Source organism: Emydura macquarii, unplaced genomic scaffold, assembly GCF_026122565.2.
Source record: "Emydura macquarii macquarii isolate MOO-44397 ecotype Brisbane River unplaced genomic scaffold, CSIRO-AGI_Emac_v2 contig_2417, whole genome shotgun sequence".
Taxonomy (NCBI): Eukaryota; Metazoa; Chordata; order Testudines; family Chelidae; genus Emydura; species Emydura macquarii.
In genome coordinates, this window is record NW_027132554.1 from 4,125,096 (window position 1) to 4,151,451 (window position 26,356).

At 60.8% G+C, this 26,356-nt stretch overlaps 1 protein-coding gene and 1 long non-coding RNA gene across 3 annotated transcripts; both read left to right on the forward strand.

Moving 5' to 3' along the window:
- Positions 1–1,978: 1,978 nt before the first annotated feature.
- LOC137161945 (uncharacterized) lies at positions 1,979–4,787 on the forward strand. Its single transcript, XR_010922229.1, has 3 exons — positions 1,979–2,172; positions 3,574–3,662; positions 4,417–4,787. It is a non-coding gene; the product is annotated as an uncharacterized lncRNA (long non-coding RNA).
- Positions 4,788–5,097: 310 nt separating this feature from the next.
- On the forward strand, positions 5,098–25,211 carry AJM1 (apical junction component 1 homolog). Of its 2 annotated transcripts, none has more exons than XM_067561582.1 (3): positions 5,098–5,405; positions 15,519–15,589; positions 18,731–25,211. In XM_067561582.1, the coding sequence occupies exon 3, from the start codon at positions 18,793–18,795 to the stop codon at positions 22,075–22,077; it is 3,285 nt and encodes a 1,094-aa protein (XP_067417683.1). In that variant the 5' UTR covers positions 5,098–5,405; positions 15,519–15,589; positions 18,731–18,792; the 3' UTR covers positions 22,078–25,211. The 2 variants fall into 2 exon arrangements, with proteins under 2 accessions (XP_067417683.1, XP_067417684.1); XM_067561583.1 differs by lacking the exon at positions 5,098–5,405 and adding an exon at positions 5,494–5,517.
- The last annotated feature ends 1,145 nt before the right edge of the window (positions 25,212–26,356 follow it).

Consider the following 26,356-nt stretch of genomic DNA (forward strand, 5'->3'; position numbering starts at 1 on the left):
ACCGCTGCTTTTGGGCTCATGAAACAAGCACCGAGTGGTGGGATCGTATTGTATGCAAGTCTGGGATGATGAGCAGTGGGTGCAGAACTTTTGAATGCACAAAGCCACCTTCATGGAACTGTGCGCAGAGCGCGCTCCTGCCCTGCAGCACAAGGACACCAGTCTGAGAGCTGCCCTCTTGGTGGAGAAGTGCATGGCGATCACCGTGTGGAAGCTGCCAACTCCAGACTGCTACCGGTCAGTCACTTAACAGTTTGGAGTCAGGAAGTCCACTGTTGGAGCTGTGTTACTGCAAGTGGGCAGGGCCATTAATCACATTCTGCTACGAAGGACTGAGTCTTGGAAATGTGTGTGAAATAGTGGATGGCTTCTCAGCAATGGGATTCCCTAACTGGCAGAGCAATATCCCAGTTTTGACCCCAGACCATCTTGCGACCAAGTACATCCATAGAAAGGGGAATTTCTCTATGGTACTGCAGGTGCTTGTGGATCAACATGGACGTTTTACTGACATCAGCGCAGGTTGGTCAGGGAAGTGCATGACACATGCATCTTCAGGAATGCTGGCCTGTACCAAATGCTGCAATCAGGAACTTTCTTTCCAGACCAAAAGAGCCCAGTGAGGGATATTGAAATGCCCATAGTGATCCTGGGAGACCCAGCCTAGTTCTTACTGCCATGGCACATGTAGCATTATGCGGGCAACCTGGATAGCAGCAAGGAGCACATCAATAACTGGCTGAGCAGGTGCCGAATGACCCGCTGAATGTGCACTTGGCAGATTAAAAACTCACTGGCGATGCCTTTGTGGCAGGTTAGACTAAATGAGAAAAATATTCCCATAGTTTTATAGCTGCCTGCTGTGTGCCTCATAATATTTGTGAAGCTAAGGTAAAAAGTTTCCCCTCGGTGGAGCACAGAGGCAGATCACCTTGCAGCTGAATATGAACAACCAGATGTCAGGGCTATTGGAGGGACACAACAGGGGGCCATTCAAATCAGGGAGGCCTTGCGGAACTATTTTGACAGTGAGCACCAATAAGGTGTCTTTGTAAACAGCACTGTGCCATGCTATGCCTGCTATCCGGCTTGCACTGTGTATCACTGTGAGGTGCAACCAGCGTGTGCAAGAGCCAAATAAAGATTGCATATTTTTCAGAGTATATCTTTATTAAATCACTATTATTCACAACACACATGAAAAACTGGGCTGGAGGGGAGAAAGCAGTGAGGGGCAATGTGAGCTATGACAGCTGGGTGTAAGTCCAGCTATTGTTCTGGAAGCTGTCTGAAGGGGTGGAGTGAATGGGGTACAGAGATGGGCCGAGAGTTTGGTAGGAATGGGTGGGTGGAGTTTGGGGAGGACATGGAAAGCAGTTCTGGATTGGCTGCATGGGGTGGGGCGAGAACTCATGAATATTCAATTGGCAGCGTTATTAGTGACTTTAGCAGCTCTGTTTGCTCCTCCATGGCTTTTATCATGCGCTCATGACCTGCTATCACTCGATCCTGGCTTTCCCTCCTCTCCTGCCTATCAATTTTCTGATTTTCAGACAGTGTGTCTCCAGGCCTTTTTATTTTCCTCCCCCACCCCCCACCTCTGAGGACTGGAAGAGTTCTTGGAACATCTCCTCTTTGTTTCTCCATGGTCATTTGCTTATCAGTCGCAGGTGCTTGGCAGGGGTGTGTGTTTGTGGGTGGGGCTCCTCAAGGACACATCTGTAGAAGCACAATAAACAGTGAACAGAAGCAGGACTGTGAGTGCAATAACAGCATTGATGCATTACTGTCAAATGCACCTCTTTCTCACTGTCCCCTGGCAGGCGCACAGCTCGACAATCACCCAGGGCCTGGGGGGAGGGGCACTCAAGCTGGGGAGAAGGTTCTGGGTGGTTGTTTGGGGTATTGATACAGGTAGATAGAGACAAGTTTCAAATTGTGACACCATTTTCCACAGGCGGGGGCCATAGAAGCCAATATCTCGCTCCTGAAAGTAAGCAGGGATGCAGGCGCATCTTCTCCATGCGAGCAGCTTCAAACACGGTCCCTATGCTGCTCTCCTGTGTGCCACTTTGGTCCCTGCACAAGTGATTGCCAATTGGCGTGGGAAAGTTTCCTACGATAAGGGAAGAAACAAAGCAGCTCTGCTGAGGAATCTCTGGCACAGGACTGGTGAGTATCTCCAGGAAAGTTTCCTAACAATCTCTCTGGAGGATTCCCATGAAATCTCGGTGTGCATTAACACACTTTTCCATCACACTGCCTAGCTGAACAGGGGAACGGGAAGCACATGCGAACACAGCGACTCTTGTGCATTTCTATCCCTTCAACCAGCTGTATAATGCAACCAAGCAAAGGACAACTGTACCTCATGTAAACGAGCAGCATCAGCTCAAAAAAATCATTTATCCGAATCCCCTCTCCTGCACACCAGAGCTGGAGGGCTGGGACTGGCTCGAACCTCCTGGGTCAAAGAGGTCCTGGCTCCCCATATCAGCAAATGACCCAGTCCCCTGGTGTGCATTGTCCTCCAACTTGTCCTCTTTGTCCAAGACTTCTTTGTTGGGATTGAGTCTGGTAACTGCTGCCTCCGGGCCTGTGCAGGTATCCATGGGTCTGTAGGTGGTGGAGATGGGGTTGTTGCTGAGGATGGCTTCCAGCTCCTTATAGAAGCAGCAGATCTTTGGCTCCGCACCAGAGCGATGGTTTGACTCCCTAGCCTTTTGGTACCTCTGCTGCAGTTCTTGATTTTTCACATGGCAGTGCAGCGTGTCCTGTTCATAGCCCTTCTCTGCCATTAAAAGAGAAACTTAACCATACTTATCGAACTTAACCATACTTATCCTCTGGCTGGGAGCAGAGCTGTCTCTCCCCAAATACTGATCAGATCCAGAAGCTCTGGTGTGCTCCAAGTGGGAGAGCGAGTGGTGTGTGGAGCTGCCATGGTCAGCTGGGAAGATGAGATGTGAGCTCTCCATGCCAACCACGCAGGAAGTGGAATTTCAAAAATTCCCAGGACTTTAAAGGAGGAGAGGCGTATGGCAGCAGGGCAAACTGTTCAAACTGATGGCCAGCGTGGTCAGGGTGGGCATTGTGGGACACTGCCTGGAGGACATTTACCGTGACATAACCAAGCACATTGTCCACACGACACTTTGTCACTAAACGTTTGGCACAAAAAGCTCCACACGTCTTGTCAAGGTGGTTTTATTCTGTTGCAAAATCAGGGGCGTTTGGGGGTGGGAGGGGGATTGTAGTATGCACACCACTGCTGTTTTGGTGTCAAAAGCTGACTTTGGTCACTAAAGTCTCTAATGTAAACTGGGCCCTAGTCCCAGAGCTGTATCCTGGGCAACATGGAGCCCGGCCCGCTGAAGTCAGGCTCTCGTTGATTTCAGTGGGCTTTGGATTGGGCCCCAGAACACCTAATATAAATATACTACACCACTGTAGGGCGAGCGGTGTTTTTAAATGAATCATTTGAATCCTGGAATAAGTAGCCAACTTCAGCCTCTTAATACGAGGAGTTGGATCCCATCCTACTTCAAGACCTGCAATAAATGATCATTTCAGCCTTGTCTACTGAGGTGCATATTTCCAGCCTGCAGGGAGCTCTCCAGAGAAGCACTGATGTGAAATCAGCCTGCGCGGCTGCAGCAGGGGCAAGAAATCTTTTGCGTGTATCTCTCTCAATCTGTCAGGAGCATAAGGGGCCAAGACAGAATAGCCTGGTGCGGGGATGTCACATTCTGAAAACCTCTGAATAAATACAATATTAATAATTAATAGTAATTACATTTATAACCACTGCTCCAGCCACTCAGGGAGCAGTGCAAACAATGGTTGTGCAACTGTCAGGTTGCCTTAAGACCAACATTTTAAGAACAAGGTTTTACCCAATTGAAGAGTACTTGAATTATTGCTGTGATTTTTTTTTCTCTTTCAGTCTATTGAAAACAGCCTTTGTTTAGAGGTAAACATTCCCCAGCATTGTCTGCAACCTGAGCATTGCGGAGTGAGCCCCGAAATGGAAATGGCTACCACCAAAAAAAAAAATAGTGAAACTGGCTAGCTGATTTTCACTGATCAAATTCACCGGCCTGGAACTAGCAAAGCCATGGCACTAGTGAATTTGGAGAGGAAAGGGTTGGGCTGACATTTTTTCGTTGTTAATAATTGATGGCATTATTAATAAAACACACAGATATTTTTGTAACAGATCATTGTCAACCTGCTGGGGTCTCTTTAAAGTAGAACTAATGGAAAAGAATCCATTAGCACCGTTCACCAGTGGATTGCAATGTTCTTCACAAGCACTTGTGAACTGAACTTCACCCCCAGGCTGTGAGGATCACCAGCTCTATCTCTATCCCCAAGGTCCTGATCCTCTCAGTTATTTGAACTCTTGTTTTCCAGTGAAAAGAATGGGAGCAAGGAGCCTAAATGCCTTTTGAAGATCTGGCCGGAGAGGATAAGGCCAACATCTCCCAAAGGGGGGGGCCCTCAAGTTAGCCTCTAAGTAACTGGCCTGGTTGCTGAGGGTGCTCAGCACCCCCAGACCTTGCTGAAGGCTTTAGGAGCTGCCACTGCGCTCTTTAGTGGGGGGCTGCTGTGTGCACCTAGGTGCCTGAGTGGAAATAGGCAGGTTTGAACAGGTGGGCCCCTCCCATTTTCCCAAGGCCACCCAGGACAAGTGGGGGGCCCAGCCAGGCCTCAAAGCTAGATCTTCCCATTATGCAAACAATCTCCTCCCCCCAAATAGAGAGCAAGGGGGAGGTGGAGGGCAAGGGCGACATGTTTCAACCATTCTAGGGGATTTAGACACATTAATGACAATGAACGAAAGTGTCGGGATCCTTTGGGGATCTGGGAAAGACTCAGCTATAATCTAGGGGCGCCCCTGCCCCCCTTGTGCTCTTCCTTCAGGAAAGGGGGAAGGGAGGGTCGGAGGGAAAGGCCTGGATAAGAATCTCGCTCTGAGGCCGGCCCCGGAGCAGCCGAGAACCAGCCCCTGCAGCAGGCTGAGAACTGGGGGGGTCGGACAATCCTGGCCGGGGCAGGCTGAGAACGGGGGGGGGTCAGACAATCCTGGCCGGGGCAGGCTGGTGGAGTCCCGCGGGGCACCTGCCAGTGGAGGGGGCCGGGGCCGGTGCCGGGCACGGGCCGGGCTGTCCCGGCGGAGCGAAGGAGCTGCGGAGGCGGTTCCGTCAGGCACGGAGGGAGGCTCCACCTGCGAGGCGCGTCGCTCGGTGCCGGCCGGGCAGGAGCAGGGGCCGCTGTCTGCGGGGAAGGAGCGGGGGATCCAGCGGCCGGCGCTGCCTCTTTAAGGCTGGCGGAGGCTGCTGCCCGCGGGGGGCGATGCGGAGCCGCTGGAAGCCGGCGCGGAGGCCGGCGCAGCCTGACAGGTAGGCGGGAGCCGGGCGCCGGGAGCCGGGAGCCGGGCACGATCCTTGCCGGGGCGGCGCGGGATGGAGCCGGCCGCGGGCTGGGGCCGGAGCGGGCCGGCAGGAGGCGGAGGTAGGGTCGGGGCTCTGCAGCGGGGGGGTCCCAGCTCCGGCCCCATGCGGGCGGCCGGGCCGGGCCGGGCCGGGCCGGGGGTCACTGCTCAGCGCGGCGCTGGCCCTGCAGCCGGGCTCCCAGCGCCCCGGGGCCCGCCCGGCCTCGCCCGGTCAGGGCCATGGTTGTCCAGCGCCGGGGGCAGATACTAGGACGAGCCCAACCCGCGGGTGTGCGAGGGGCTCGGGCCGTCCGGGGGCCGCTTCCCAGAGGCTGCCGCCCCCCGCTCCCGCCGGAGCCGAGCCGGCCCCTTGCAGACAGGCTGGTGACGGTGATTTATTAGTGGCCTGCAGCGAGTCAGCTTAACCCCAGCGAGGGCTGGGCCGCCTCTGCTCCCGCTGCCCCCCTGCGGCCCCGATCCTGCAACAGGATCCACGCAGCTGGACCCAGCCCCCCACGGATGGCGCCCCAGGACTGGGGCCTGGGGCTGTAGGTTGAGGTGGACTCCCTGTTGCACAGCAGGACTCGGCTTTCCCGGCGGGTGCAGGCCAGAGGTCTCTGGCCCGGCCCAGCTGTGCTGGGGGCTGCCTTTCTGGCTTGGGGCAGGTGGCATCAGGGCATGTGGTTTGTGTCTCTGCCATGCGGTGCCCTGGAGGGGCTCGACAGGTCCTTGGGGCTGGCACTGGTGGCAGGAGCAAAGGGCCTCTCACACCGTCCCAGATTCACCTCCCCCCACGTGGCTGGGCGTCTGGGAGTGGGACGCAGGCCTGGCACAGAGCCGCTGACGGGACTCGCCCACCCCGCAAGCCGCCTGCACTGTTCCTTCACTGGGGTCCCCTGGCTCGGTGAGTCTTGGTGGCCGAGGGGCAAATGGATGGAGCTCCCAGGGGCAGGTGACACCCCACAGAGATCTCGCTGCATCCTCCCCACCGCTCCTTGGGCAGGCGGGGTCTGCGTGCCCAGAGCCATGCCAGGCTGTGGGGTGCTGGAGATGATGGGGCTGGTAACAAGCTGCACAAGTGAATGGACTGAATTGCATGGATTGGAGAGGGTCTAACAGGAGCTGTTCACAAGCCCCCTGCTCTCCCCTCTCAGCGCCTCCACCACCACACGCAGATCCGGCTTTCATCCCCTCCTGCTGCCTCTCGGGGGTCTGGGCCCTGCCCTCCCCATGCTTGGAGGGAGCTGTTTGCCTCCCATCGCTTGGATCTATTCACCCTCCCCTCCTCGGAGAGATCCGTTCTCCAGTCACTCTCCTCCTAGCCTCTGGGCAGGACCTGCCGCCCCACAGCCCCCTGCCTGCCACACGCTCCTCTGGGTCAGCGCAGGCTCAGCCGCTCGTTTGGTTCGTCAGATCCAAGCTGCCAGGCTGAGCGGCTCAGGGATGAGCATCCTTCCCCCGCTGAAAAGGAAGATGGGGCCTGCCATGAACTGCTGAGTCAGCACCGGGGGGCTATTGCCCAGGCCTGTGGCCACTGGGCTCCGCGTCCCCATGTGCCTTGCGCACAGCGCTGGCCCCGATGCGCTTGGCCCCGCGGCACCAGCCTTGAGCCAACTCCGGGGTCTGCCTCATGTCCCTGAAGCAGGAAAGTCCTGAAAATGTAAGTAGGGGAGAACTCCTCCAGGACAGGAGATGCTCCCAGCTCTGATCGGGTTCAGCATCTCCTCTCTGCTCTGCATGAGCGCGGGAGAGACAAGGTGAGCAGGGAAACCGAGTCACCCGCATTTTAGATGGTGAACAGAAAAAAATTAACCCAGCGCAGCTGTGAGCGTGGTGCCTGGAATCTGCGGGGGGAGGGGCAGCTGGGCGTGGGTAGGTTGTGTGTGTGTGTGTGTGTGTGTGTGTGTGTGAGAGGCAGAGTGTGCGTGTGCGTCTGTGGGTGTGTGGCTGCATGCGTGTGTGCCGATGTGTGAGTGGGTGAGTGCAGAGTGCGCGTATCCCAGCACAGGGCGTGTGTGAGAGAACGGGGGTGGGGAGGTGAGAGCATGGGGGGGGTGGGGTGAGTGCAGGAGGGTGTCTGGGGGGTGACGGTAGGGGTGGAGGATAGGGCGTGGGGGTGAGTGCATGGGTGTGGGGGAGGATGGGGTGTGTGGAGGTGGGGGGCTAAGTGTGTAGGGTAGGAGTGAGTGCAGGGGGAGGTGAGTGGGGGGACATGGGGGCTGGGCATGTCATCCGTAGTAGAGGTGGGTGCTACATCTCTCTTTCCCCACTGCACTAGGTCCGTTAGGACAGTAAGGGGTTCTGCTCTCCACGGGCAGGTCCCAAGGAGGAATGGGGTCTGTGCCAGGTTCACACGGGGAGGGGGCTCCCGGGGCCGGGGTAACAGGGTCTGTGCTGGGTCGGGTGGGGAGGGGGCTCCTGGGGCCATGCTAGCTCCTGCACTGCAGACGCTGGGAGCTGAGGGGTTGCTCCCCGCGTTGGCTCCCTGGGGAGCACACTGCCCTGGGGTTTGAGCCCCCCTGGACCTATAGGGAAGGCTGGTGCAGGCCGGCAGGATCTGAGCACAGCGTTTCCATGGCATGGCCTCGCCTCAGCATTGCAGCCAGCCCCAGCCAGCCCCCTCCCCAGCCATTCCCAGCCTCCTCTCCCTTAGGCCCCCAGGGTGGCGCTGGGCAGAGAAGAGCCTCGCGCCCTGGCAGGGGCTGGCCCAGCACTGAGGTTTGGTGGGGGCTGGCAGCAGGAAGTGGTGGGATGTGCGTGGCCAAGGGCCGGCTCCGGCAGCTGCAGGGGCCGGGCAAGGCGACTAGCCCAGCTGTGAGGAAGGAGCCAGCAGCGAAGGGACCCTAGCACTGAGCTCCTGTTCCCCGGGCAGGAGGGGCAGGGCCCTGCCAGCATGCGTGAGGCCAGCCTGGATCTCCGGGCTCCCGGTACCCCAAGCCCTGCCCAGTACACAGGAGCATGCTGAGCCCGGCCTGGGCGATCCTGTGAGGATGTTCTAGGTCTCATCTGCGCCCAGAAGAGTGATTCCCTTGAATGACCCTGGCTGGGGTGTCTGGGGCCAGGAACCTGTGGGGCCAAGGGCCTGTGGGGGCAGTTCTCCATTCCCTCGCTCCTGTATGCTGCCCCGTGGGAGCCGTCCCTCTTAGTCAGAGCTGCCAGGCTGGCGCTGTGCCCCGGTGCGGGGCGGGGAAGGACATGGCCAGAGCCTGCTGCACACCTGCTATTCTCAGCTGTCAAGCAGCCCCGTGGCCACGCTAACTTGCACCAGAGGCCGGACAGGAGGCTCGAAGCCGGCCTCTCTCTCCGCCCGCCCAGCTCAGGCGGCTGTGCGGCATATGCCCCTTACGGACAGGCTGTGTGCTGGGGGGGGGGCTGGTGGGGAGAGCCGGGGTCGGAGGTCCCAGGGCTCAGTTTAGGAGCCGTTCAGCAGAGGCTGGCGTGGCTGGGAGCAGGGGCTCATCAGAGCCAGCCTGGGCTCTGCACGGGGTGAGAGGAGAGAAAACTTGCTTGTGACCTTTGGGGTCCCAGACCCTGCCCAGCAGTGTCAGCCCCTCCCACCCCGCCCCGCGGCACCCCCTCCGTGGCAGTGTCAGCCCACCCCGCCCCGCGGCACCCCCCTCCATGGCCCCGCCCCTCCCACCCCGCCCCGCGGCACCCCCTCCGTGGCAGTGTCAGCACCCCCTCTGTGGCCCAGCCCCTCCCCCCGCCCCGCGGCACCCCCTCCGTGGCAGCGTCAGCCCCTCCCACCCCGCCCCGCGGCACCCCCTCCGTGGCAGTGTCAGCCCCTCCCACCCCGCCCCGCGGCACCCCCCTCTGTGGCAGTGTCAGCCCCTCCCACCCCGCCCCGCGGCAGCCCCTCCGTGGCAGTGTCAGCCCCTCCCACCCCGCCCCGCGGCACCCCCTCCGTGGCAGTGTCAGCCCCTCCCACCCCGCCCCGCGGCACCCCCTCCGTGGCAGTGTCAGCCCCTCCCACCCCGCCCCGCAGCACCCCCTCTGTGGCAGTCAGCCCCTCCCACCCCGCCCCGCGGCACCCCCCTCCGTGGCAGTGTCAGCCCCTCCCACCCCGCCCCGCAGCACCCCCTCCGTGGCAGTGTGACCCCCGGCCCATGCTGCCCTCTCTCTCTGTGGACCAGCTGGTCACTGAATGAAGCCCCCGAACTTGAAGGGGGGCAATGGAGGGGATGAAAGTGGGTTCTGCAGTTTGCAGCGTTGGGCTCATAGCTAGTCTGGGCCCTTCGCAGGGCTGAGTCTCAGCAGTGGAAGAGCCTCGGGCTGGCCGTCCGGCTGAGCCCCCGGGGCAGGACAGGGCATGAAACAGCAGAATCCCTGCTGGGTCCCTGCCCATCGTGTGTGCGCACGCCCACCCGCCCGCGCGCACACACCCGCACGCTCATGCACATTCACATCCGCATGCGCACGCCCCCTGCATGTGTGCGCACACTCATGCACGCACACGAGCACACACACGTGCACGCGCTCCCATGTGTGCACTCTCACGTGCACACGCACACAGGAGGCAGAGGGCCTGGCTCTCTGGGGTGTGTGGAATTCCCCCCCCCACACACACTGTTCCTCCTCGTGTGCCCGGAGCGGGCTGTGGGAGGGGGCAGGGGCTGGCTGGGTGTCAGCTGTGCGAGGGGGACGCCTGTGTGTGCATTTGTGTGTGTCAGGGCACAGGTGTTGGTGGAGATGCGCGTGTATATTTGTGTCTGGGATGGGGTGGGGGTGCGTATCTGGGTGTATTCTAGTCTACACTGTGCGGGGGAAGGGATTGGTGTGAACGTTTGTGCAGCTGGTGTCCAACAGGATAGTCCTGCTTTGCCCCAGCCCCTGAAGAGCTGGCTGAGCCTGAAGCTGGAAACCTGAGCGAGGTGACAGGGCCTGAAACGAATCACTCCGGACAGTCGGTGGCGATCTGGTGCCAGCCGTGCAGCGGGCGGAGCTGCCGCTCGCCAGGAGGGGGTGGCCCTGGGCAGTGGCGGCAGGCACAGGACAGGGGGCTCCGTGGCCGTGGGGCTGGAATCATGCTTGGCAAACAGGCCAGGCAAGGGAGCGTGTGCTGGGGACAAGGCTGGGGGCTTGCATCGGGCTGGCTGGACTCACCCTGCCAAGGCCAGAGGAATCTCCCAGCAGCTTTCTGCAGTGGATGGGGGCGGGGCGCGCCCGTGGGAGACCGGAGCCGGGAGGGTGTGGGTGCGTTGGGGGGCAGGACGAGGGAAATGCCGATGGGGAGCTGTGCTTTGGGCATGGTGCAATGCCTGCGAATGGGGCAGCAGGGAGAGTGGTGGGGGGCAGCAGGGAGGGGGCGGGGGGAGCAGCGTGAGAAGGTGGGGGTGGGGGAGAGCAGGGGGCGGGGGGAGCAGCGGAGAAGGTGGGGGTGGGGGAGAGCAGGGAGGGGGCGGGGGGGCAGTGATGGGGGCGGGGGGAGCAGGGGTGGGGGCGGGGAAGAGCAGGGTGCGGGGGCAGGGGAGCGTGTAAGGGGTGGGGGGAGCAGTGAGGGGGCAATGAGGGGAGCTAGTGTACCCCAAGTGACTGGCAGCCGGCGAATCGAGCCGTTGAGGGGGCCGTGCGGGGCTGCCAGCAGAGCTGGCCTGCAGTCGCTGGTGGACTCAGGACATGGCGCGTGTCCGGGGCAGCTCAGCCGGGCTGGCGGGGTGGGGGCGGGGGCAGGCCTTGCTGGGTGGTTTGAGTGGCAGGGGCTCCCCGGGGCAGTAGGTGCCATTGACCCGCCGCCCCGGGCAGAGGTTGCAGGCGGAGGGGCCGGCAGCCTGGCTCTGCACCCGTGGCCGCGGGTTGGCTTTTCCCAGCAGGCCCAGCCTCGATGCTGCCCGGAACCCGCCCGCGTGCAGTGCTCTGCGGGGCCAGCTCCAGGCCAGGGCTGCGGGTCCCTGAGTCGTTCCTGGCTGCCTCCCTACAGGCGGCTGGGCCCCCAGCCCCCCACGTGTAGCTGAGGCCATGGCATGGGCCAGCAGGGAGCAGGCCGGGAAAAGGCTTCACAAGGGCCAGGGAAGCGGGAGTCTCCCGGGGAGCAGGTGACTCCTCCACCCACTGCCTGCCCCACCCCCTCCCTTCTGCTTAACCTTTTCCCCTGGTCCCCATGGCTGACAAACCTGCCCCTCCACCCCCCGCCATGCCCTCCCCATTCCCTGGCATGCTGGCAATCCGGCCCCTCGCCCATGGGCTCAAAGCCAGCTCTGGCCCCGCTGGAGGGCACCTCAGACACTGCACCCCTTCCTCCCAGCTGGCAAATGCCCTCAGCACCCCCGTGACAAGACCCCTACCTGCCAACCCCCCACAGCCCCTTTCATGAGCCCACACCTGCCCCCAGCACACGCAGAAGTCCTGGAACACGAGCCCCTGGTCAAACTATGTCCATTGCTGGCCTATCACTTGTCCACGGCCCCGCACGCTAGCCCGGGATGAGCCGCCGGGCACGGTCCTGCCTTTCGTCGCCCGGCGTCTGCACCGCCTGCCGCTCGCTGCCGCGCTGGTTTGACAGGAGGCGGAAGGATCTCGCTCAGGCGAAGCCGCCCTGGACTCGGAAAGCTGCTGCTCTGCGCGGGGCAAGCCTTGACCCTTTACCCCGTGGTCTGCCAGGTCAGTTCCCCAGTTCTCCTTGGACTGGTCACCCCAGCCCGTCCCCTCGAACTGCCAGCCCAGCCCTGCACTCCTGTAACACTAGCCCCCGCCCAGCCAACCCCCCGTAACACTAGCCCCTCCCCTGCCCCGCCCAGCCAACCCCCCCGTAACACTAGCTCCCGCCCTGCCCCAGCCCAGCCAACCCCCCCGTAACACTAGCCCCCGCCCCGCCACTCCCTTGCCCCCCATACTGTGAGCTGTGGCAGGATAGTGGCAAGGCGAGGGGCTGTGCTGGTTGCCAGCCAACCCCCGCGTAACAGGCTGGCGGAGCTGGGTGGCTCCTTGGGCGTTTGCCCTGCCCGGTTGACCTGCCTGAGTGTGGGCAGGGCGGGACCCCTGGTCAGAGCCCTGCTCCTGGGCATCATTAGCCTTTGCTGTGCTGGAGCAGGCAGGCTGGGGAGGCCCCCAGAGCCCACGGGAAGGTGGGCAACCTTGGGTCAGCAAGTCAATGGCAGGCTGGGGCTGTGCTGTGGGGTGTCGGGGGGTGGCAGGCTGGGGGCTCATGTGCTGTGGGGTGGCAGGATAGTGGCAGGCTGGGGGCTGTGCTGGTGGGGGGGCGGGCTGGGGGCTGTGCTGTGGGGTGTCTTGGGGTTTGCCCTGCCTGGTTGACCTGCCTGGGGTGTGGGCAGGGGGGTGGCAGGTCTGGGGGCTGCTCCTGGGCATCATTAGCCTTTGCTGTGCTGGAGCAGGCAGGCTGGGGAGGCCCCCAGAGCCCACGGGAAGGTGGGCAAACTTGGCTCAGCAAGTCAATGGCTGTGCTGGGGGCTGTGCTGTGGGGTGGCGGGGGGTGGCAGGCTGGGGGCTGTGCTGTGGGGTGTCGGGGGGCGGCAGGCTGGGGGCAGTCTGGGAGCTCGTGTTAAGGGATGTAGCTGGTGGCGAAGTGATGCCTGTCTTACCCTATGGCCAGATCCCGTCACCCCATGTGCCGCCCCCAATCTCTCATTCTCCCCCTCACGCCCTGCCACAGTCCCCGTCACTCCTAGAGCGGCTGCTGCACTGTGTGGCACCTTGTCTCTGAGCCAAGCCCTGCCCCGCAGCCTGGCACTGCCAGGGCAAAGGCTGCCACGCCGGCCCGGGGCCCGTCCCTGCCAGGCTGCGCCGCCCGGCTTCCAAGGCGCAGGGTAGGGATGAAGATTTCAAGTGTTTGTGGCCTAGTTGATAGGAGGAGGGGACTGGTGGGGCCCTGAGCCAGGTGCTGGGCATCTCTGGGCACATCTCGCCCCTCCCCATCTGTGAAATGGGGTTCAAGATGCACCCGCCCCTTTGTGACAGGCTGCGAGGGGGCTCAGAGTGCCCCAGTGGTATCCGTGCGTCTCTCTGCCCACGGCCCCGCTCCACACAGAAATGTAAAGCCATCGCCGTGCCCGCAGCACAGCCTTCGCCAGCCAGCCCCAGGACCACTCCAGCCCACGGGCCACAGCAGGGAAAGCCCCTGATGGCCTCTGTCCGGCGAGGGCATTGTCAGCCCCATCCCCCAGGGACCTGGCCCTCTTCCCATGTGGGCAGCCAGAGCCTACGGGCCCGGCAGCGCAGCTGGGTGACTTCTCTGAGCAGCTGAGACTATTGATCATTGCCATGGGGCCTGGCAGGCTTGGGATGGGCCAGAGAGCCAGCCCGGCCCATGTCCACTGCCCAGACAGGCTGGCCAGAGAAGCTCTTTCAGGGGCCAGGTGCCCTGAGCAGCAGATCCCAGGCCAGCACTCGGGCATCTGCCTAAGCCAAGCCCCAAACCATAGGCAGGCTCAGCGCAGTGGCAGAATTTGATCTCCCAGGCCTGCCCCGGGGCAGTGGCATGGGCTGGTCCAGTGCGTGGGGCTGCCTCTGGCACTGGCCAGGCCGTCCCCGTTGTGCAGTGAACACAGAGCTGGGCCCCATGGCGCTCCGGCACCTGTGACTGCAACACAACCTCCTGCACAACACCCCCGCCTCTCCTCCCACGCTTCCCGCACACACTGCTCCTCGCGGGAGCCAAATAGCGCAGCGAAACCATGGCAACTGCATGCTCCAATAGGGATGCCAGCACCATGAGCTCAGCGCTGCTGCCCGGAGGAGCGCAGGCCCGGCTGGGCTGGGTGCCACCCACTGACCTTCGCCAGGCTCTGCTCAGCCCCCTGGCAGGGGAGCTCAGGGCCTCAGTGCATCAAAGCAGAGACCCTGCTGCAGGGAGATTGCACTTAGCTCCATCCCAGCCTCGCCGAGCCAGCGGGGTGATCTGCAGGGCCGCTGGCACACGTATCCAGGCAGGGGCTGAGTCGTGGGCGCTCGCTGGCCCTTGGTGATGAGGGGCTGTGCCACACTCCTCAGCCCTTTCTCCGAGCGCTGCGTGAGGGCTTCCCCCCTGCAGTGCTAGCCTCCAGCACTAGCCGCTGACTAGTTACCCTGACTACGCAGGGCTCTCCCTTGGCTAGGACACTTCCAGGGAAAACTCCCGTGAGACACTGGGGATTCTGTAGGTGGCGTTCCCGTCATGGAGAGCTGTGCTGCGCTGCAGGAGATGCTGTTTTCCATGTGATCAAGGACTGGTCCCCAGAAATCTCCTGGCACTTCTCCCAACAGCCTTCCAAATTCCAGCTCACTTAGATTCCCTCTCCAGGAAGTTCCTCTGCAATTCCAGCTGGTTAACATGACCACAGCACAGCTGTGAAACAGCTCCTGTGTTCTGCCCCAGAGGTGGCTGCCTGATGTGACAGCTGACGGTGTATAGTTTGCAAAGCAGTCCGGAAGCTGCGGGGAAGAAAGGTGTTGTCAATGGAGCTATTTTCCCCAGCAGTGTCACCCAGGAGAGATCCAGCATAGACGTGGCAGGAAGGGCAAAGGGATGCAAGCGCAGATCTCCTGGAGTCAGGCATAGGCCAAAGATGAGGGAAGAAGCCAGCAGCTTAACCCACTGCGTGGGAAAGGAAGAAGGGGGTGTCTAGTGAGACCGAAAAAGGCCTCAGCATTTACCCCACCCAAGGGAAACCGTGATTTGCCCCCATCAGCAAAGGTCTCTGACAGCCCACCATGAGACACTAGCCAGGATAAGAACCTGGGCTTTCCAACACCAAAGGGACAAGCCCCCGTCCCTACAGCTGTTGGGGAAATTCCTCTGAGTGTGAGCAAGTAGTAGGTTGTTATCCTTTATGCTGGCTGTGGCCCCTGGAGGGAGACATGCTCTCACCACTTACTCTAACCAATGCTCTGACTCCTGGCAGGACGTTGGCCACATTGCTGTGACCGGCTTGGTCCTCTCTCTGCCCCGAGGTGTCGAGAGCTGCAGGATTTCCTGTGTCTGTGCAGATCTTCCAGGGAAATGCAACATGGACCCGCCCAGAGGAAGGGCCCCAGGCTGAGCTGGGCTAGTGCTGGGCTCAGCAGAGAGGCGCACGGAAGGCCCAGCTCCTGCTTCCCCACAGCTGAGCAGTAACGTCCTGGATTCACTTTGATGTGTTTTATTTTCCAGCCCCAGAATGGATCCCAGCATGGAGCTGACACAACAGCCTGTGCCAATGCGCACCACTGCCACCAGACCAGGTAGGAACTTCCTGCTCCAGAAACATTCCCAGCCTCAGCTCCTTGGTGGGTTTGTTTCCTTTCATCCCCCTAGTCCCAGACCTTCCTGCCTCCCCCGCCACCAGTAGCAATGGGGAGAGCAGAACTGAACCTATCATTCAAACCTTGAGCCTGGCTTCAGGCCAAAGACGTTCTCTGGAGTTTAACACAGTCTACGCTGGTTTCCTGCCCCCGCTGTTCCCCTGGCACTCCCCACACTGTCTGCAACCGGGGCAAACCTGGGACCTTCGGCAGCCAAAGCACTGGCCCGACCCTTGGGCTCAGCGAGGACTGGCTATAAGGGGCAGGTGGTGGTAGCAGTTGCAGGGGCCAGACATGCACCCACATCATACCAGTGCATGGTACATATGGTGCTGCTCCCTGGAGGGACAGAGCTCCCCGGTGCATTATGGACCCAGGCTGATTTTCTAGAAGCCCACTGCATCCTCAGGGACAAGATTTTAGACACACGTGCCTGTGCTTAATGTGCGTTGTGTGCCCAGTGCCACCCTGGCGCCGTGCGATGTGTGTAGGCACAGTGGGTGTCTTGACATGCCGAAATGCTGCCGTTCATGCAGAACACACAAATGCAGGCATCTAACTGCATGTGCAAACTACGCAGCTGGGTGTGAAAAGCAGGTGACTTTCTGAGCAAAATCTGCAATGGGGCGCCCCTATTTTGCACATACATTCTCCATTCAGCCACCTGGGTCTGAAAATCTGGCCCCTGGGATGTGTGGAGAGAGATTCCCCTGATTCCCTGTAGCAAGGGAGAACGTCTGCATCCTGTGGTATCCCTGCCAAAAACATTGCGGAAATAAAACCCGGTAAGTGTGTAGCAAGCCAGGGACCTGCACTGTACTGGGGGGCGTCTATGCACTTGGTGTCTGGTGCATGCATGTGTGATCTGGGACACCCCTCCGCCAGACTGGGTACAGTCTGCCCTGCAGGGTTGTGCTGGGGCCATCTTGTAAGCTCTGTGGGGTGATTCTTGGGAGAGGTAGGACCAGGCTGCAATGACCAGGAAGCTGATTCTTGATCTAGTCCCTGTGGTTCTCTCTGGCTCTCTCGCTTCCAGGCAAACACAGTCTGTGCTGCCTAGTGCCATCAGCCAGATCTCTAAGCCCAGGCCGAACGGTCAGGACCACTGACTGCACCACCAGCCCTGCATCTGAGTCAGCCAGCCTGGCTTTGACAGGACCTAGAGAGCTTAGAGCATGGGTGTGGTGACCCATGTCCCACAGAGCTGACGGGTCTGACACTACTTCACTGCGGGCGGCCTAGGTTTGTATTAGCATATGCCAAGCCATGCTCCCCCCATTGCTGCCAGTCGTGCCCTCTGTGTGGTTACTTATCTCGGGCGTGCAGATGCTGGCTGGCACGTGCCAGTGTGGGTCTGTACAGAGCTGGCCAGGTAATTGGCTGCAGAGAAATGATGTGCGGAATTTGCCCTTTTCTTTTGGTGAGTGGATTTGATGAATCCCTGCCCTCTGCTCAGCTGGCTCGGGCTGTCTGCAGACTCTTCACTTTGACTCGCCAGTTTACTGGTGATGTGCCGGTGTTATTTAAGTCACATGGTGCTGTGGCTGCTCTCTGATTGGGCGACTGAGACTTGCAAAACAGGAGAATAAGGAATTGCTGCTGCTGTACATGAAGGGCTTGGAATGTGCTTGGTGCTGTATCGGCACAAGATCCACTCTTTGCCCCCATTGCCCAGAGCTCCTGGGTGCAAGGCTGGCCCGGCTTGGACTCGGATGGGTGTAAATCAGGAGTAATTCCACTGTGATCCATGCCACTCTGTGGTGCAAGCAAGGGGAGGATTGGGCTCAGAGGAGGCTGGCCAGAGCCAGGTAGGGAGCTACCAGGATGCAGCCTCTCTCTTTCCATGATTCTTTTTGTTCTGGGTGTCCTGTTATCAACTCCCTCCTGGTGGGCATGGGGAAGGAACAGGTGCTAATAAATCATTCCCCCTGCCTGGGAATTTTCTTTCTTTCTTTCTTTCTTTCTTTCTTTCATGACAAGTGCACTTTCTGAAATATTGACATTTTCCACAAGACGTTTTTAATTTAGCTGAAACTTTTCAATTTTCTTTTGGAAAAATCAAAATAAAGTATTTCCTTTTGGATCAGTTTGATGTTAATCTGTGTCTCATGTCCCCCCTTCTCTGTGGGTGAAGTTCTCTGGCTGGACTACGTCACCCATGATGCACCACAGTTTCCTTCTGCTTGAACTGCTGTGGTGCATCATGGGTGTCACATCATGGGAGGTGTAGTCCAGCCAAGGAGTTCAGCCCACAGAGGAGGATGGAGGCATGAGGAACTGCGACTCCTCAGACACAGATTAATGTCAAACTGAGCTGAAACAAAACGTGGCGACATTTCTGAATCAAAACTTTCCATTTGGCAAAAACTGTTGATGCTTCAACTTTGTTGTGGCCCGATTCAGAATGAAACAAATGTGGGAATAATGGAGTTTCCTGCAGAATGGAAATTCAGATTCTCGGCCCTCTCTGTAAATCCTGAGCCATGCATGCTCGTGGATATCTGGTATGTCTATGGCCTCTGGCACTGCAGGATCTGAGCACTGCATCACCTCGGTCACAAGCAGAGCAGGCACTTCTACAGGAATGGCCACCCCCAACCATTCATGTGAATAAGCCTTGTTTTCATGAATTCTGAACTAGGCCTTGGCCATTTGGAATTCCCCATTGCTGTGTCTGCACCATTCGGCCAGCTCCAGTTCTTACCCCAGCATGGGCACTTTTGCACATGCGCCCACTAGACTCAACTCCAAGCATTCCAGAATCATGAGTCCAGCACCCAAAATCACGAACTTGGCTAAAAATCAGGAGCTTTTTAAAATAAGCTGGGCTGGGTCCTGTGTCTTTGCCTCCAGGATTTTGTGCATTTGGGGTCATGTTTTCCACTTTTTCCTCACAGCCCAAAGGGCTAGAAACTGGTTGCCCTCTTAAACTGAGACCCCCCCTCCAATCCCTTGGCTTCAGGCGCTGTAAGAAAAACCTCCCGTATCAGGAGACTTGCGATCAAACCACAAGAGCTTCTGTCTGGAGAGGACCTCTCCAGAATCTGAGAGATTCAAGGCCCCTTCTCTCTTCTGTTGCAGGGCTGGTTGGCTTCCCCTGAGATGATCTGAAGAGGAGCTGGAGAAAGACGAGCTAGTTTAAGATGACACGAACCGACCCACCTGACATACTGGTGTCTACGGTGTATCAAGACCTAGAAGTGAAGTGCCCAGCGTCTGGGGATTCCGTCGTCTGCCCACCACTGACACAATGTGACGCCTTCATGTCTGCGTTTCTGTCGCGCGACCCGCAGCCCTTCAACAAGCGCCACTGCAGGAGCTTTGACTTTCTCGAGTTGCTCGACGAGCAGCCGGCCCCTGCTCCCGCTATGGAGCGCCCCTGCCGGCACCCAGGCACCCCCGAGCCTTCCTCAGGCTCTGGAGGAAGGAAGGCGCCTCCCAGGTCGGATGTTCATAACACCAGGCCTCATCCCCATGGAAGGGAAGGCCCCAAGGAGCCATTGGCTTGGACAGAGCCAAAGAGGCGAGCCAGGTCCAAGAGCGCCCCTCGGGTGAAATCCACTTTCACCCCCGTTCCCATCCAGTCTCCCCCACCGCCAGCCAGGCGGGGACGGGAGCCCGTGCGTGTCTCCCGGGAGCCTGTGAGGGCAGAGCCATCCCCGCGCAGGGAGGGCGGCTATGCGCCCATGAAGGCCCTGGTGAACGAGGTGCACCCCATCAAGCTGCAGCCCCAGCGGAGCAGCACCAGCCGCATCTCCCCACTGTGCGTCAGCAGCAACTGCCCGGAGGAGGTCCCGGGCAGGAAGCCGGCCCCGATCCTGCACGTCAAGTGCCGGCTGGACATGAAGCCGGACGAGGCGGTGCTGGTGCATGCGGCGCACAGCCTGAAGGCCTCCCAGAGCAGGCTGGAGGGGCCGTGCTGGCCAAGGCCGCCTGGCGCTGGCTGGAGCCTGACTGTCCCGAGCAGCAGGCAGGTGTCCATGTCCCGCACTCCCACCCCCAGCGACTCCTACAGCGGGGAGCACAGGCTGCTGCCCTACCCCAATGAGTACTATGAAGGTGAGCCCCGGGGCCGGGCTTACCAGGCCATGCCTTCCCCGCGGGACTATCCCGAGAGGGGCTGCATGACCTTCTCCACCCCGAACGTGCCCACCAAGTTCTTCTACACGGAGGAGCCAGCTGGGCCCAGCATCCCATTGAAAAGCCCTGGCTGCGAGGGATACCCTCGCCCTTACCCAGGGCACCACCTCCCTCCACAGCCCTTCTACACAGAGGACCCAGCCAAAGGGACCGTCCACACCGTCCCACCCAGGACTTTCTACGTGGAAGAAGCTCGGACCTACCCCATCCAGGAAGCTCCTGCCCGCACCTTCTACGGAGAAGACCCTCGATTCTATGCCTCGAGGGGCATGCCCACCAAACCCCTCTATGCAGAGGACCCCAGGGCATACCCCACTCTGAACGCCCCCTCCCGGGTGTTCTACACTGAGGACTATGGCAAATACCACGAGAGGGAAGCCATTGCACGGACATACCCTCATGTCCACAGCACCCAGCCTTTGCAGTTCAGTGACTGGTACTGCCCGGAGCGGGGCGCGCTGCCTTACCAGACCTTGCAAATGTCCCGCTTTGCACCTCACCCTGCTGGGCATGAGGCCTTGCTTTCCTCCTGGCACGCCGGCTATAGCGCCAACCAGCCCCGGCTAGGCACAGACAGCCGGCATTACTCCAAATCCTGGGACAACATCCTGGCACCCAGTGCCCGCAGGGAAGACCCTGTGTTCCGCGGGCGCAGCCACGAGAACCTGCTCGCCTGGGAGCAGCACCGTGCCTTATCCCCTGACGACCGGCGGCAGCCCGTGGTGATCAACCTGTCCAGCTCCCCCAAGCGCTACGCGGCGCTCTCCCTCTCAGAGAGCTCCATCACGGAGAAGATGCAGGCAGATGGCGGGCGATGCCCCCTGGGCCGCTCCTGGTTTGTCACCCCGGAAATCACCATCACCGACAATGACATCAAAGCCAATGGGCTGGGCAAGAACGAGAAGCGCTCAGCCAGCTGGGATGTGCTGGATTCTGGGCGGGATGGGTGCCACCCCCACCCCGCGCACTACCACTCGGCCTCCACTGCCATGGAGAACGCCCAGGGCAGCGCCGCCCGCCAGCGCAGCCTGGAACAGCTGGACGAGCTGATCACAGACCTGGTCATCGACTACAAGCCCCCGCCCAGCCATCGCCGCCCCAGCGACGGGGACAGCCTGACAGACCAGCTCAAGAGGCTGATCACCAATGGCGCTCCCGTGCCCGTCAGGAAGCCGGAGGCCAGGAAGCCGCTGCCTTTATTGGTGGGGGAGCCCAGACCCACCAAGGAGCAGCCGGGCCCAAGTTCCTTCCACAGAGACGTCCGCCAGGAGCAGGGGGGCCGCTCGCTCGCCATGTCCGTCTCCAGCAGCAGCTTCGAGAAGCAGCAGGCCGACTGCTCCCCAGAGCTGAGCGCTGACGAGGACGACATGATGATGTGCTCGAACGCCAAGTGCCGGCGTACGGAGACCATGTTCAACGCCTGCCTCTACTTCAAGTCCTGTCACAGCTGCTACACGTACTACTGCTCCCGGAACTGCCGCCGTGAGGACTGGGACATCCACAAGGAGAGCTGCGTCTACGGGCGTATCGGGAGCATCTGCCGGCACGTGCTGCAGTTCTGCCGGGAGAATGGTGAGGTGCACAAGGCCTTCTCGCGCATCGCCAAGGTGGGGTTTCTATCCAGGGGGCGAGGGGTGCTGTTCCTGGGCTTCCCCAACTCGGGCTCGGCAGACAACTTCCTCCAGTTCGGCTTGGAGAGCTTGCTGATGTCTCCCACTTACCTGTCCCTGCGGGAGCTGGAGGGCTACTCGGACAACTTGGGGGACTATGCCCGGGAGCTGGGGGAGGCTGGCAACCAGTATGACCCTGATGAATGTTTCCTCTTGAATGTAACTGTGGCTGTCGGACAAAAGGTGCCTGTGAGGCCATCCCCCAAGATCCAGGTGCCAACGGTCAGGAAATACGCAAAGGTGGCCTTAGCCTCCTCCAGCCCCGAGAAGAAGATCCTGAAGAAGGAGCGAGATATGGAGACCTTGATCCTGACCCCTCCGCCGGGCACGGCAGACATCGACAAGGAGGGGGAGGAAGGGCGGAAGGCCCGGGAGGTTTGCTTCATCAACATCCAGCGGGAGCTCCGGATCCGAGGCGTCTTCCTGCGCCACGAATTCCCCAAGATCTACGAGCAGCTGTGCAACTTCGTGGAGAGCAACAAGCGCTTCACGCCCACCACCATCTACCCCATTGACAAGAGGACTGGCAAGCAGTTCATGTGTATGATCATGGCCGCCTCCGAGCCACGGACCCTGGACTGGGTCGCCAGCCCCAACCTCCTGGACGACATCATGTGACCAGCGCTGCCGCGCCTCTGCCGCCGACACACAGGCCTCCTATTTATTGCCCTTTGTAGAAGGTATTTTATTATTGATGCACTAAATTGGTCGGTCAGTATCTTCCTATCGTTTCTAGCAGAGAAGTGTCGGTGCCAGGTCCAGGGGAGGCCTGGGCAGGATGCTGTCCTACCGAGGGGGCGACATCCGGGGCCACCTGCCTTTGTGGCCACTGGCTAGTCAGGCAAGAGCTGCTGAGGTCTCTAGATCCTGGGGTGGGGCTGGTCCTGCATGAGATTTGCCATGATGAGCGAGCTGCCGCCACAGGGTAACTCCAGGGCCATGAGTCTGCCTCAGCCAGGTTCTTTTACTGCCGTCTCGTTGTTTAACCTGCTTCCCAGCTGGGCTTGGCCAAGGCACAGGGCAACCGGCTCCCCTGCAGCTCTTCTAATAGCAGCTCAGCAGCCCTGCCTGTTCCTGCTCCCCGGGTCTAACCACTAGACAACATGGCTACCTCGAAGCAAGTGTGGCCAGAGCAATCCTTTTAGGCTCCCTGCCAGGCCCGCTCCATCCTGCTGCCTGGACGCCAAATTGCCGTAGCTGCTTCCAAGCAGCCAGCTCCCCCTCCCCCTCCTGGTTAACTCTGGGAACAGCCGGGGGGGCAGGTTTTTGACCTGGCCTCTACAAGGGGGCCCAGGGTCGTGGCGCAGCGGTTCCCATTTGTCTGCAGGGCTGCGTACTCGGCCGTGGAAGGGGGCCCATGGCCATGCCATGGCACCTGGGCGTGGGTGCAGAGGGAGCATGCTAGGGCCTTTGGGTGGTGCAGACACAGCTGTGGCGCTGTTTTGAAAATGTGAGCTCTGGACAGCGTGCCCCTCCCAGGGGCTCCATCCGGAGCAGTCTCTCTGCAGCGGGTGCTCTAGGTGGTCTCTGTACCGTAGGAGGCTCTATACGCTGTGGATCCTCTGTGGTCTCTATACAGCATGAGGCTAGTCTATGTGGTCTCTATACAATGGGCATTTCCTCCCCTCAGGCCCTGGCCCAGCTGCCCACCTGCCCCACGTGCTGTTTCCACTTGCCAAAATCCCCCTCACCCTCATCCAGCCCCTCCCCAGTGTTGAGTCAGTCCAAGCTGCCAACAGAAGGGCCCCATCCTGTGTGGTGCTCAGCCCTCCCTGCCCTGTGGGTGAGAGTGGGAACCTCACCTCCTGGGCTGCCCTGACCCTGCGAGTGCCGTCTGGCTGGGGCACGACCGCTCTTGCTGTGCCAGGCCAGCGGGTGAACGATCACCCGCCAGTGCCGGACTTAAGGCGGAGGCCACAAGGGGTTAAATGTCCAAGGCACCTGATGCACTTTATCTGTAGCTGACAATAACCCACTTCCAGGCAAAGCCGGCAGCGGCAGCCCCCAATTCGCCCCCCAGCAATAAGGTCCAGGCCCACCTCCCTCCTCACCCTTCCCCAGGACACTCCCACCCCCCCGGCATAACTGAGGGGGAGCCTGTACCTGCCCTGGCCCTGTGCGCACAGCCAAGGACGAGCTCCTAGGGCTACGCTCCAGGGCCCCAGCTCCTCTGGGAAAGGAGGGGGCGCAGACCCGGGCAGGGCGTGGTGCTGGCTGCTCCGAGTTCAGCTCTGGGTGGCGCTCTGCCAGGGCAGCGGGGACTCTGGACGGCGGGTGGCTGCAGTGGATCCAGGGCCAGCCCATGTCCCAGCAGGATCTAGAGGGAAATGGGTCTGCATTCTCCCAGGGAATAACCCTCCCGAGACAGGTTCAGGATGAGAGCCACTCCTGGCCCACCAGCTGGCCTCGGTTACACCTCAGCACCCCTTGCCCAGGGAGAACCGCAGCAGGTGGGCTGTTTTTGGCCACGTATACACTGGTTCTCCTCTCCGGGCTGCGTTTTCCATGCCATCCCCAGGCCGCCTGGGGCCCCCGAGGGCTCAAACCCAGCCACTGTTGCACCATTTGGTTTCACTTGTGGAATTCACAGCCACGCTGCTGCCTCCTGCTCCTGACCATCACTGCCCACGTTAACGAGCCTGGCGCCTAGTGCAGACCCGGGGGCTGGGCAGGCTCTCCTCTCACACTGGTGTCTCCCTTGGCCTCGGGAGTTACACCAGTGTGAAAAGGGGTGAGCCAGAGCAGGATCAGGGCCTTCCTTTGGTATCATTTAACTAGGCTGATGTCAGAGCCTGATGGATCCTGGGCCCCGTCATCATTTACTCTTCTTCACAGTGGCCAAGGAGGGGCCTGAATCCCAGTAACTGGCCCAAGCCAGGACTAAGTCCCAGCCATGGCCTGGGATCTGAACATCCCCACAGCGTGGCCTTCTAGACCCAAGGTCGCTCCTTCTAACAGGACAGGCCTGCCTTTCCCGTAGGGAGGCTGCTCTGCTTGGAGCCCAGCCAGCCACATGCGCACCAGGCTTGTGCCAGTCTGCCTGTAATACCGGGCTTGTGCCAGTCTGCCTGTAACGAGCCCCTGGGGCTGAGCGGCCTCCCCCTGCAATGTCCAGGATTCGCTGGGCCCCCGTCGCTGGGGCTGTGCCAGGCTGTAAGGGGAAATCACATGGCTTCCTTGCGGGCGTGTGAGGCCATACCCTGAGCCTTGTGGCACCAGGGCAGAGGCGGGGGCACTGCCTGGCATGCAGCGACTCCGGGTGTCAGTGAGCTCAGACGGGCCCCAGGGCTGCCTGAATGATCCTGGGACTGTCAATACGCCCAACTGCCTTCCTGGGGCTGGCTGGAGATTGGGTGCAGGGCTGGATGTGCCCGCTCAGCCCCCTTGTGCCACGGATCCAGAACCAGCCCCTAGGACGCTCTGAGCCTGGCCTTTCTCCTTGCAGGGGATTGCAGGTCCAACCCTCCCTGCCCTCCGGGGCCGCATCCCCTTTGAGGTCTTGCACTGGATGGCCAGGCCTGCCTGGGCACTCCGAGTGTGAGCAGGGGATGGGCCCCCTATTGTGGGGAACGTTCCCGGCTCACACACGACCCTGGTGGAGTTGGCTAGCGACAGGATCTCAGTCCTTGCTTCCCCTCCCTTTACCCAGAGGCCAGCCTGACCAGGAGGGCCCCTCCCGCTGTCCTGGGTGCCAGGGTCCTGTAACCCCAACATGGTGGGGCCAGGATTCCTGGGGGCTCGACCTTGTTGTGCTCACTATGGGCAGGGTTCAGGGTGTCCCAGCTCCGGGCTGCTCTCTGCACTGGGCGCTGCCCTGCCCCCCGGATCCTTGCAGACAGTGCAAAGCAAACCCCACTGATTGAACAGCCGCCAAGTAAGAAAACAAGGGAAACATGGGAAAGGAAAACACCTGATGCCAGCCCGGGGCTCCCGGCCGCATCGCTGGGGCGTGGGGGACGCGCACAGGCTGCGTCTCACCCCTTGCAGGCCCCTGCCCAGGCCTCCCCCGCTCTCCCAGCCGGTCCCCAGCCCGGCCCCACGGCTGCTCTGCAGCTCCCTGAACAGCTCCCCTGCTCTGCGGACTGGCTCCGGTCCTGCCCGGCTCCAGCTTCTCCTTCGCTCCGCCCTGCTCTGCGCGCTCACACAGAGCCCCGCCTCATTGGCCTGTCCGCCCTGTCAATCAGGCTGACCTAGCGCATTGGCCTCTCCCCACTGGCCCTGGGGTCTGTCCGTCTCGGACCTGGTTCCTCAGCCCCCCTCCCTTGCACTATGGGGCTGGGAGATGCCAGCCCAGCACCCGCCATGGGGAGCCAGGTCTGCGTTCAGACCTGAGCCCGGTGGCTATGGCCTGCCCCCAGCAGTGCCCCGTGCAGAGGCAGCTCCAGCAGCAGAAGAGGGGCACGGCTCATGGGGAGTGGGGAGCGCAGGCTGTGCCACACCGGGGGGCTCTGCCAGCCAGCACCAGGCAGCCGCTCTCCTCTCTGCAACATGCAGGGAGCCAGGCCTTTGCCTCTTCCCGCCCTGCCCAGACATTGCCGTCCTCCGCTCGCTTCCCTGGTAAAGAAGCCAGCGTCTGCTCGCCGGGCCCAAGGCTTTATCCCTGCTGCTCGCCAGCCCCTGGCTCAGCAGCTCTCCGGGGGGCCAGGCCTTCCTGGAACAGCCTCTTCTTCCCGGCGCTGCCCGGCTGCCCTGGGGTTTTTGGGGGGCCATGCAGAGAGTGAGCAGGCGCTCCCCGTCCCTGGGCCCCTCTGGCCCAGCCTGCACCTTATGCACCAGCCTGCTGCAGGGACAGCTCCGCTCACCCTGGCTTGCATGGGGGGCGGGCCCAGGTATCTCTCTGCCCAGTGAAGGGGAGTCTGCGAGCTTTGCCAGGGCCCCGCTCCTGAGTGACGGCAGC